Below are 13,398 nucleotides of genomic sequence, written 5' to 3'. Positions count from 1 at the left end.
TTTTCTTTGTAGAAACACCTAATAAAAAAGCACTCAGAAAAATCAGAAGACTTGTGGGTTGGTTTTCTTATGGAAACATGAAACTGAGATGCTTTCTTAATTGAGTCATTCCAAACAGCAAGATGGTTTTTGGTTACAAAATAGACACCCATTCCGTATCCTGTGATTTCTAGAACTCTGATCACAAATGACAAAAATCAAAGTGGAGCGATCCCTCTGTATTCAAGTACTAACATACTTGATTTTACTTCAGGAAAATCTCCTCTCATCTGCACTATAACCAATAAAGATGGAAAACTAAGAAGATTATGCAGTAAAAAGAAAAAAATCAGAAGAGCCAGGTTTTTATATTTATTTATTATTAAATACTACTTAGAGAATATCACATATAAAGCTAACCATATGAATGCTAAAACTTAAAATGTACACTTAAAAATAAACAATAATACTAATAGCTAATACCTTTATCATGCTTATTATGTCAAGCATTGTTATAAAGTGCTTTTCAGATTACACACACATACATACACACACACACACACACACACAAGCACAGTGCCTTAGAGTTTACTCTAACTCATGAGAACCCCATAGGACAGAGAAAAACCACTCCTGAGAATTCTGTATGGAATTAGACTTTCACCATCTCTCTCTCATTGAATGACTAGTGGATTCAAACTGCTTACATTTTTGAGTGAATAACAGGCATTTGACCACATGTGCCACCGGGATGCCCTCTATATTTAGTATAAATTAATTATCTATATACAAACATATAGCTATCCATACATAAATAATGTTTACCCTACATGCCAACCTATTTATTTTTGCTATTAGAGCTCAAGTAGAAGAGAGATTTGGCAATCTTACATATTATAGATGTACAATTATTCATGGACGATGTGCCATTTCACTTAATTTGGAAATTTCTCATAAGTATAGCGATCTTATCCTCTACCCGAAAAGAATCTTCTGTGTTTTAGAAAAATACAATTTCTATTAGCCATCAGCCTGCTGGAGGATTTATTATTTAGAGGCACTAAATAGCAACAATAGGAAAGGCATTGCTCTCCCTTCGGTCTCTGCAAAAAACCTCTGCGTCTTAACGTCGGGATGGAAAGCTCTGAGTATAACCTCTAGTGTGCTGCTACTGCTCGGTGCCTCGAGTCCACTCCTCCTCACAGCTGCCCTCTAGGACAGAGTAGAGCTGCCCCATGGGGCCGGCAGGGGTCTAAGCCTCTACAGGAGAAGAGGTCTTTTTGCCTACCGGAGCCACTGATGGACTGGAAGATCTTTCGGTTAGCAGCCTAGCACTTAGTTGCCGTGCTGCCAGGGCTCATCTTAACCACGAATCTAATCCAAAGTGAAAGAACCTGTCAAGCAGAGCAAGAATGTGGTAAAATTATAGAAATGTAAAGTTGCCTCCTCAGCCTACTAACGCTGTATGATTAAGAGCATAGAGACCCGTGAAGGTGGAGTAGATCTAGAATATAGACGTTAGAAAATGTTTCCATAGTGAAAATTGAGTGCACAGATACGGCTTTCACTGAACAGTCAATGAATCCTAATCCTGTAGAAGTCCTTGGTGACAAATGGCTAGGACCTTGACTACTAGTTACCTGCTTGGTGGCTCCCATGGGCCCAAAGGCACCAGGGAAGAAAGAGCTGCTTCTGAAAGATCAAGGCTATGGAAAGCAGTTCTCTTCCGACACATGTGCGTTTCCCAGGAGGCAGAGCTGACTTGACACTAACTAGTTTGGTGTTTGTTTAATTGTTGTTTCAATTCTGTAAAATGGAGAATTGAATTTCCCCATTGATTACTACTCACATAAATGTTTGGTAATAATCAATTAGCTAAAAATAGAAACCAAATGAATTCATCTTCTACAGCTATTGTGTTGCTTTGCTATGCATTGCAGTGGTTTAATCTACTGCACAAGACCTCTTTAGAGTGCTGAAGACTAAGGATGTTACATTGAGGACTAACATGCACCTGACTCAGGCCATGACATTTTCAATTGTCTCACATGCGTGTGAAAGTTGAACACTGAATAATGAAGATCAAAGACGAATTGATGCATTTGGATCATGGTGCTGATGAAGAATATTGAAAGTGCCATGGACTGCCAAAGGAACAAACAAATCAATCTTGGAAGAAGTACAGCCAGAATGCTCCTTGGAGGCAAGGATGGTGAGATTTTTGTCTTATGTACTTAAGACATGCTATCAGGAGGGACCAGTCTCTAGAAAAGGAAGCCCCTTAACCACAGCCCCCTGACACAGTTGCTGCAACCATGGGCTCAAACAGAACAGCAACTGTAAGGATGGAGCAGGACTGGGCAGTGCTTCATTCTGCAGTACATAGTGACACTGAACCAGAACTGACCTGACAGCACATAAAAACAACAGCAGCTATTTAGCCTCCCTATTTATGTATCTTAAGGAGTCCTCGTGACTTCCTCGGTTGCCTCGTGGGCTACCAACCCCCAGGTTAGCAGCTTGAAACTACAAAGGAATACGCTATCCATTTCAGCAGAATTAGTCACTGAAAACCCTATGGGTAGCATAGAAACATTGTCGGGTACTGAAAACCTAATGACTAGAAGCCAAGTGTTGTCAGAGGTAGTGTCAGAAGATGGGCATCTCTGGATGGAAGGCACTCAAATATGACTGAGGAAGAGCTGCCTCCTCAAAGGAGCATCAGCCGTAATGACGTGGATGGGGGAAAGCCTGCAGGACTACAGTCTTTGGGGCTGTAATTTGCTAAAGGGAAGGACTCAAACTGAGAGAAACTGCTGTAGACATCTGAAATCCAGGATAGAAAGCTCTATAGAGGCAGCCACTGGATGGATGATTTCCTAGAGAGGCCGAGCATGAGAGGATGGGGGGCAGTGGGGTCACAACACTAACAACAATGAGTACAAGAAGAGATGGTTCTGAAATTGGTTGCAGTGATTGCACAAATCTGCTTAAGATGATTGAATGATTGAATTGCATGATACGTGAAGTGCATGCCAGTAAAAGCATTTAAAAATAATTGTAACTTGGAATATGAGAAGTATGAATTTAGGAAAATTGGAAATCATTCAAAATTAAATGGAGCATGGAAACATTTATATTCCAGGCATTTGTGAGCTGCAGTGGACCAGGATTGGCCATTATGAAACAGAAAATCATATAGGAAATGAACGACTTTCAATAGGCAGATGACACAACCCACTTGCTGAAAGTGAGCAGGACTTGAGACACTTAAAGCACTTGTTGATGGAGTCAAGGACTACAGCCTCCAGTATAGATTACAACTCAATGTAAAGAAGACCAAAATCCTCACAACTGGACCAATAGGAAACATCATGATAAATGGAGAAAAGGCCGAGTTGGCCATGATTTCCATCTTGCTTGGACCCACTCACAGTAGTGCTCATGAAAGCAGCAGGTAAGATATCAAAAGACACTTTGCAGTTACATTAGATAAGTCTAATTAGAGTACTGAAGAGCCAGGATGTTATTCTGAAGACAGGTAAGCATGACCCATCATGGTATTTTCAATCGTCTCATATGCATGTGAAAATTGAATTTTGAATAAGGAAGACAAAAAAGACCCATGCATTTGATCTATGGTGTTAGTGAAGAATATAGAAAATGCCATGGAATACCAAATGAACAAACAGATCTGTCTTGGAAGAAGTACAACCAGCATGTTCCTTAGAGTCAAGGATGGAGAGACTTCATCTCACATACTTTGAGCACGTTTTCAAGACACACCAGTCCCGGGAAAAGGACATCATGCTTGGCTAAGTGAAGGTGCAGCAAAAAGAAGGAAGGTCCTCAATGACAAGGATTGACACAGTGGCTGAAACAATGGACCAAACATAAAAAAATTGTGAGGCTAGCTGAAAACTGGACGGTGTTCCGTTCTGTTGTAGACAGGGTCCCTATGAGTTGGGACCGAGTTGAGGGTACCCAACAATAACAAAGATTGAGAGTATCAGAAATCACCCAGGGCAGGTTCCACCACGAACTATAGTGTCTTATGAGTTGCAATCCCCATGGTGGCAATGAGTTTAGGTTTGGATTTCATTTGGCTATTAAGGTGCGTTGGCAGTGCTGGCAGATACGGGCTGGACTGCTAACCAAAGGTCGGTAATTCAAACCCACAGCCACTCCTTTATTTCCGTCTGTAAAGTTTGACAGCCTCAGAAACTGTGTACAAGGCCAGGAGGAGTCAGAATTGACTCGGTTACCATGGTAATATTAATTTCACCATTTAGCTTTTCACCCCCTGGAAGAAGGGTATGATGTCCTGCCCCATCAAGATTACAGCCCTGGAAACTCAATAGGGTCGTTTCTCTGTCCAAGGGGCTTGCTGCAAGTGCCAATCAACAGTTTTATTTTATTTTTAATATCTGTGACTACATTTGTTTTGTATATTTATGCATTAGCTATGCAGAGGGACAGTGGGAAAATGGATGCATGCTGATCAACTGTGCCTAGTATAGTTATGGCCATTAATATGAGCAAGTAAGCTAAACGACTTTATAATTGAAAAGTATCTCTGAGAAAATGAAAATTTAATTTTCTTCTACTGCCACCTTCAATTTCTCAGTGGACAGGACCTGCAGGCCATGTTTTTCTAAGGAATGTGCTTGATTTAGAATATGTAATACTTTTTAAACATTCATTTAGAATACTATTAAAGTACCTCTAAACAACTCTGCATCTATATTGAAATGAAGCATTTGGTGATGCTGTACTTAATTCATATAATTTTAATAAGAGAAATATTATTAACCATCTACCAAATTCTCAAAATATATTATCTCAAAAGTTCTATCAAAATGCATACAGATTTAGATATAAATTTATATTTAACTACTAAAATTTTAAAGGTATTTGATACATTAGTAACATATTAAGTAGGGAGAACCTTATCATATATAACAAAAAAATGGATTTGTTAGTTATTCAATGGCTACCACTCTATAGACTTACAACTGAATTTTTTTACATAAATTTATTATCATGGAAAGTTATGCAAGTTAAATATTTTAGTAGAAAAGAATCAATAATTTATCTCGTTGTTGATGCTGTTAGGTGCCTTTGTGTCTGCTCTGACTCACAGTGACCCATATGCACAGCACAGTACAAAACTGCTTGGTCCTCTGTCACATTCATAGTCGTTATGCTTGACACCATTGTTGAGGCCGCTGTATCAATCCTTCTAGGTGGGCATCTTCCCCTTTTGCAATGACTTTCCACTTTACCAAGCATGGGACCATTTTAGAAGGATTGGTCTCTCCTTAAAACCTGTCCAAAGTAGGAAAGATGGAGTCTCCTCCTCTCTTTGAAGGAGCATTTTGGCTGCACTTCTTCCTACACAGATTCGTTTGTCCCTCGTTTGTCCCAGCCCACTGGACTTTCAGTAGTCTTTGGCAACAGGCCCAATCCAAATTGGTCAATTATTTTTTTCTCATTTTTATTTATTTTCCAGCATTCATGTGTATTTGAAGCAATTAAAAATACTATGGTTTAGGTTAGGCTCATCTTAGTCTTCACAATGACATCTTTGGTCATTAACATTTTAAGAAGTCCTGTGCAGTGGATCTGAGCACCGCAATGCATAATTTGATTTCCTGACTGCTGGCTCCCCAAGCCCTGATTGTGGATTGAGGTGAAATGAAATCCTTGACAACGTCAATCTTTTCTCTGTTGAGCATGATGTTGTCGACTGGTCCAGTCGTGAGGACTTCTGTTTACTTTATGTGGAGCTGTAATCGACACCGCAGGTTACAGTGTTGGATTTTCATCTGCAAGTGCTTCAAGGTTACCTGTAAATTACAAGTTTGTAGTAAAGTCTCCTCCAATCATGATTCCATGTTCTTCTTCATATAGTGCAGCTTGTCAGAATATTTGCTTAGCATACAGATCAAATAAATATGGTCAAAGGCTACAATCCTCACCTACGCCTTCCCTGATTTTATGCCCTGCAGCATTTCCCTATTCTTCTTTAATAACTGCCTCTTTATCTCTCTCTCTTTATCTATCTGCATGAGTACCATGAAGTGTTCTGGAATGCTCTTTCTTCACTAGCCTAGTAACTAGTTTGTTATAATTCCCAGAGCTAAATATCTTTTTGTACTCAATGGCACACAGTGAGCATCTTTCTGGTATTCTCTGCTTTCAGCCAGAACCCATCAGCAATGACATCCCATGTCCTACGTCCTTTTCTGAGTTAGGCTTGAATTTCTTGCATTTCTCTGTGGGTGAACTGCTGCAGTCATTTTTGAATCATGTCTGACAACATTTTACTTGCATGAATATTAATGGTCTTGTTCAATAACTTTCACATTCTGTTGGGCTACCTTCCTTTCAAATAGGCACTAATATGAATCTCTTCCAATCAGTTGGACAGGTAGCTATCTTCCAAATTTCTTGGCCTAGACCAGAGGCCAGTAAACTTTTGAGATGGAAGAGACAATCCTATCCCTCACAACAGGTTAAAAATTATACAAGACCAATAAATACATTTTTACAAATAAATGAAATCACCATTATCTGAATTTCCAATGTTATTTCAGAGCCCATGTGCATACTCACAAAGCCTCATATGGCTCAAGAGCCACAGTTTGCTGACCACTAGTGTAGATGAACAAATACTTCCAGTGCTTTCTTGGCTCGGTGAAATATTTCAATTGTGTCCATTGATTCCTGGAGCCTTATTCTTCACCAACGCCTCGAGTACAACATGGACTCCTTCCTTCAGTACCGTGGGTTCTTAACCACATGCTGCTTCTTGAAAAGGTTGAAGGTTGATTCGTTTTGCCACAGTGGCTCTGTGCATTCCTTTATTCATTTTCTGAATCTTCATGTATCATTCAATACATTGTCAATATTGCAACCTGAAACTTTAATTTTTCCTTCAGTTCTTTCGGCATGAGATATGCTCAGCCTGTTTCTTCTTCCTACCTTTTGGCTTTCTAACTACAAGTCTTTCACATTTTATTATAACACTTTGTCTTCTCAAGTTGCTCTTTAGAATTTTCTGTTCAGCTCTTTTCCTCATTTATTGATTGTGTTCAGTTCAGTTTGTCTAATGTTCAAGAGACAGTGTCGGAGTCTCTTCAAACATCCACTTTGTTTTACTTTTCTGTATTTTTAACGATCTTTTTCTTTCATCACGTATGTTGTTCTTAATGTCACTACACAACTCATCAAGTCTGTCATTAGTGTTCAATGAGTTAAATCTGTTGTTGAGATGCTCAAAATTCAGGTAGTATAGGCTCAAGATCATACCCTTGCCCTCATGGATTTATTTAAATTTTCTCCAACTTCTTCCTGAACTTACATATAAACAATTGATGGTCTCTTCCACAGGAAGGTCCCGGTCTTGTTCTGAGTGATGATATTGAGCTTTTTCATTATTTCTTCCCATAAGTGTAGTTAATTTGATTCCTGCATACTCCATCTGGCGAGGCCCACATGTATAATAACGGTTTATGTTGTTGGACAAAGATGTTTGTAATGATGAAGTCATTGGTCTTGCAAAATTTTATTATGTGATCAGCAACTTTGTTTATATAGTTCAGTATTCGAAGGCCACAGTTTACATTGACTGATCCTTCTCCTTTATTTCTAATTTTCCATTCCACTTGCCAATAGTTATCAATGCACCTTGATTACATTTTGATCAATTTCAGAATGAAGAAATTGCTAAGATTCTTGAATTTCTGCATCACTAGCTTGAGTGATGGGTGTATATTTTTGAGTAATAGTTACATTAACTAGAACTTTCTTGTAGCTATACAGAAAATGTGCTACCACAGACAACATTACATGTTAAATTTTGAAATACTCCTTTTTTTAATTGGGGGCTCATACAATTCTTATCACAATCCATCCATCCATCCATGTGTCAAGAACATATGTACATTTGTTGCCATCATCATTCTCAAAACATTTGCCTTCTACTTGAGCCCTTAGTATCTGCTGCTAATTTTCCCCCTCCCTCCCCACTGTCCCCTAACTAATGAACCCTTCATCATTCATAAAGTATTATTATTTTGTCATATATTACACTGTTCGATGTCTCCCCCTGCCTTTTTCTCTGCTGTCCCTCCCCCAGGGAGGAGGCTATACGTAGATTCTTGTAATCAGTTCCCCTTTTCTACCCCACATTCTCTCCACCCTCCAGGCATCGCCACTCTCACCACTGGTCCTGAAGGAGTCACCTGTCCTGAATTCCCTGTGTTTCCAGATGCTCGCTGTACCTATGTACATCCTCTGGTCTAGCCAGATTTGTAAGGCAGAATTGGGATCATGATAGTGGGGGGGAGGAAACATTTAAGAACATTTAAGAAAGTTATATGTTTCATCGTTGCTTCCCTGCACCCTGACTGGTTTATCTCCTCCCCACAGCCCTTCAGTAAGGGGTGTCTGGTTGGCTGTCAATGGGCTTTGAGTCTCTACTCTGCACTCACCCACATTTTCAATGATATGATTTTTTGTTCCTTGATGCTTGATACCTGTTCCCTTCGACAGCTCGTGCTCACACAGGCTGGTGTGTTTCTTCCATGTGGGCTTTGTTGCTTCTGAGCTAGATGGCCGCTTGTTCACCTTCAAACCTTTAAGACCCCAGACGCTGTATCTTTTGATAGCTGGGTACCATCAGCTTTATTCTTTTTTATGAAAAATAAGATATCATTCCTCTTCAATCTGGCGTTCTAGGTTTAGGAAACCATATGACTGTCTGACTTAAAGCACCCAGTGCTACTGCGTCCCGGCTTCCTAGTTCCTAGGATAACACCTTAATACAGTCTGAGGTTTTTTGATGGCTTCTAAATTTTCCTAGATTCAGACTTCAAGCTCCATACATTCTACATTTTGATGATTTGTGGATGCTTGCAGTGATTTCTTCTTGTTTCGTGTTGTGCTCTATCAGCAAATAAAGGTCCTGAAAGCTTTATGTGCGCCATTAATGTCAATGCTAATTTGAGGTGACAGCTCTTCCCCAATAGTATTTTGAATGTCTTCCAACCTGAGGGACTCACCTGCCAACACTATATCTGACAGTGTTCTTCCGCCATTTAAAATATTTTTGCTTGTTAATCCCTCACAAATGGATAGCTGAATCCTTCTTCCTGATCTATTGTTAGTTTGGAAGCACCACTGAAATCTGTTAATGAATGACCTTGCATATTATTTGAAATGCTGGTAGCATAGTTCCCAAATCACAGCAAAACACAAGACACCACAAGACAACAAGCTGACAGATGAGTTATGATTATGATTACCTTAATTTTTATAGCAGTCTAAGAAGCATATCACTGTACATAAAGTACAGTATTTTATGAATATGTTATGCAACCTATTTTTTCTTTTTCAAGCTGAAAATATTGAAATTTCCAAATTGGTCTCTTTCATCAGCTAAGTTTACAGGGAAATAGGTATGTACATTAATTGCACATTTTAATAGATAATACCTCAAATTAGAATAAATATGAATGAGGCAATATATTTTAAATATTCAGTTTTAATACAGATGCCTTATTGCTTATTTTTCAATGCTCATATTAATCAAATATCTTTATATACTTTTCTTACAAGCAATGCATGTTAGTACTGAACATCTATATGCACAAACCTTGTAAATATACATTTATGTTTTTCATTTGAGTATATTGTTCAATAATTAAAATTTTTATAATTCTATTTATAAATGTGTTGGATATGTTTACAGACAGGGTTGTTATTAATTAGAATGTACTCAATGGTAACTGATTATGTGTTTACTGGTCTACCACCGCTCTAAGATTTAAGTTATTAAAGGGACAGAGCAGATAAGTTCAGTAAAGCTTAATTACATGAATATTTCTTTTGTATCAATGGGAGAAGAAACTGACTCTGCCCTAGGAGAACTTAGAAGAAAAGAAACTTGCAAAAATGCAATGACATTGTGGAGTAGCTAGTACTGGATAATAACAGGGAGATACAAAAGTGAGGGTGACTTGCTCCCTTGGGAAGTTCATGTAGGATTTTCTAGAAGTGCTGTGGCTAGAGCTGTATGTTGTGTATTCAGTGGTGAGTGTGAGGAGGGCATTTTTGGCCATAACTGGAACATAAGTAGAGATGTGGTGTACATGCTGTAACTACATGCAGTTGGATCGTATTGCTACAAAATGCTCGATGTCATGAGTGCCTAGAGATGGGGCTGAGGGAGTAGATGTGGTTTAGGTTATCAAGATCTTTCAGGTAGTGTGTTTTTTCCTTTCCAGCCAAGTTGCTGTCCTACTTACTTAAACTGAATATTTTGTATCTAGCACAGTGACTTGCTTACTTCACGAAGGTCAGAGATCACCTTCTCTCCAGATAAAATAAACTTTAAACATTGATGAATTATCTAGGAGACTTCCAATGCAAATGATATTCATATACAATCTACTGAAAAATCTTCTAAAACATATATAAGAATATTGCATAACATCTAAAAGTAGGTCTTCGTAAATATGAGCGAATGAATCAATTCGTGAGCTATTGTCTCTGGGCAGGATGACATGGGTCTAAAGAAGAGTATCTTAAGAAGGAGCCGGAGAGGAGGAGAAGGGGTGTGGAACAAGAGGATAAAAGAGGACAGCAGAAGGACAAGGAGAGTAGCGTAGGATTTAAAATCCAAACACAAACCGCAACATTTTCCCGGGTTAGCTAGAATCGCCATTGCCACCTTCCCCTCTGCTCTCTAAGTCCAGTCTCTGCGAGGAACCACTGGGAGCTGCTCACCTGGGCAGGTACACTTCCACTTTTTGCTTCTTCACAGAGGTTGCCCATTCTTCAATGAGCTGCGGCTTGACCAGTGGTTCCAGGGTAGCCAGCGGGACTTCCTGCCTGGACAGCACGAGCATCATACTGATCTCGCCTCCCTCATAAGGTATTTCTAGGACTTGGTAGACACCTCCAGCCTCGTTGGAACCATCACTAAATTCACCTAAAAAGGAAAGGCCAGCCCATAAACACTTACATCCTAAAGTTAAAACTTATTTAAATTTGTTAAAATCCCCCCCCAACATATATAAAGAATATGAGGAATCTGATGATCTAAGATTAGCTGAAAACAGTTCTAGCGATTCAAGGGAAACCTGGGTCTTAGAGAATTGTTTTAACCTTAGAATCCCTAGAATTATGTCCTATTTTCACAGCATATTCTCTAGACTTGATTTTCATTTTTAAATGACATAAGTAAATTGTATTAATCTTAATGGAGATTATTAGAAACAATACAATGTCCTGATTAGGAAAACAACACCTTGGCTTCAGGTTGATTGTAATTCGAAATTATCCACCTGATACCTAAAAATGGAAACACTGACATTGACCGTGCTGCTCTTGATACTATATTGCCACAGCACTAAATGGTTGCTTGTATATTTTTACATTTTAGCAATTTTATTGACATATAAATACAATTCAATAGTTTGATTATACTAAAAATAGTTGTGCAACTATCAGCACAATAAGTTACAGACCATTTTCTTCCCTTTTGTACTCATTGTTATTAGCTCCCTATTTCCCCCAAACCTTCCCTGTCATGACCCTAGGACATTATTAATCTAGCTACTGTCTCTATAGAGTTACCTAGCTTGGCAAAATTTCAGATAAAAAAGATTGTACCCCCACCCAAGAAGAAATAAATTACAACAAAACCCCCAAACAATAACATAATAAAACGGATAAACCTCAATCCAAAAGAAAGCAGAAAATAATAAAAACTAGAAAAAATTAAAAATGAGTCAAAAGGGAAAACAAATGATAAGTAATGTTAAAATCTATCTGAACTGTATCTGCATTGATGTACTGCCTAATGCACTCTGTCTGAGGGCAAGTCTGTTCACATCCCTGGTCAAGACCAGGTGCTCAGAATTTAAGCTTTATCACAAGTTCCTCCTCCGATCTTGGATGTTATTATCTACCACCTGTGGATCACAATGGTTGTCATGCTGCTTCTATGTGGGTGCGGCTGACATTATAAATTTTTAAAAAATCATTTTATTTGGGGCTCATACAATTCTTTTCACAATCCGTACATACAACATTTGTTTCCAGCACATTTGTAAGTATGTTGCTATCATCATTCTCAAAACACCTGCTTTCTACTTGAGCCTTTGGTATCAGCTCCTCATTTTCCTACTCCCTCTCCACTTCCCCCTCCCCCTGAACACTTGATAATTTATAAATAATTATTATTTTATCATATCTTACACCATCCGATGTCTACTGACATTATAAATTTTGAGTCCAAGTTGTACAACCAAAATGAAACCTAAACATTTGGGTTCTGTTTTTCTTTCTTTCTTCTTTAACTTTCTTACTAATACAGTCTTTACATTTTACAATGTACTTTTAATTAGAACAAACTATTGTCTGGAGCATATATCAGCTTAAACTATACTTGTGCTTACACACTTATTAAGAATTGCATTTATTATAGCATGTAGGAAGAAATAATACTCAAACTTCTGAAAAATCCAATGAAAAACTTCTGGAAATATGCCAAAGGCATTGAGTTGTATAAAAATTATAGACTCTCTATAGCTGGAATGTAAACAAACAATTATGATAGGTCACACATAGATAAGTTTGAAAGCAAAATTTAAAGTTCTCGTAATAGAAGAAATTAATAACTTTAAATATGGTAAGCATACCAAGTCAAATGCTTGATGGGTCTTAGGATAATTAATAATAAAACCATACAAAATCCACATGATTTTGGAGTAACTCAGAAAGTTCAGATACAATGTGAGGTATTTTATTAAAAATAAACCTACTCTAGAGATATGATCACTCTCACAGATTACTGATACATATCGGGAAGCTATAAAGACTTATAATGTTCCCTCAGAAGCCAATGAACAGCCTTTGAAAATGGACCCAAGGAACTTGAACGGCAATTCTCAGGCTAGACTGAGAAGCAGTTTGAATAATTAATATTCTATGGCTTTATTTTTCAAAAAATTGTTGAAGTAGTAGAACAAGAAAAAAAACCAAAACCAATCTTTCTTACCGTAATAAAATTCCCCTTGTTGATACATCATTGGAATCTGGACCTCACTCTCATCATCCTTTGTGAAGGAAAAGGTTCTAGTATTTTCAGGCCTAAACTGCGACTTCCAGTTCCCCTTGAAGTAGACAGCATTGATAAGGGCCAGGTGAGTGACCGCAGCAAAATCCCTTGGAGAGACTAAATCTTTCAACAGGTCTATCCAGGAAAAAAGGAGCAGACGGTAATTCACATTACATTGGAAGGTGAAGAAGGATCAAAAGTCATCAAATTAGATACAGTGGTCCCGATGCAAAAAAAGAAAAAGGAAAAAAAATGGCCACTGTTGAACTAGCAGTACAAATGAACAG

General features: G+C 38.2%; 1 protein-coding gene across 2 annotated transcripts in view; it reads right to left on the bottom strand.

Annotated features, from left to right (window-relative positions):
* Positions 1–13,398, bottom strand: part of SERPINI1 (serpin family I member 1) — a 104,409-nt gene that overhangs the window by 20,027 nt on the left and 70,984 nt on the right. For both annotated transcript variants that reach the window (XM_075547000.1, XM_075547002.1), the window contains exons 4-5: positions 13,052–13,246; positions 10,774–10,978 (exon numbers count right to left, since the gene is read on the bottom strand). In XM_075547000.1, coding sequence (XP_075403115.1) covers positions 10,774–10,978; positions 13,052–13,246 — 400 coding nt within the window. The remainder of the gene's footprint in view (positions 1–10,773; positions 10,979–13,051; positions 13,247–13,398) is intronic.

This window comes from Tenrec ecaudatus, chromosome 4, assembly GCF_050624435.1.
Source record: "Tenrec ecaudatus isolate mTenEca1 chromosome 4, mTenEca1.hap1, whole genome shotgun sequence".
NCBI classification, from domain to species: domain Eukaryota; kingdom Metazoa; phylum Chordata; class Mammalia; order Afrosoricida; family Tenrecidae; genus Tenrec; species Tenrec ecaudatus.
Note: the sequence above shows the minus strand (reverse complement) of the source record. Positions and strands in the feature narration are given on the sequence as shown.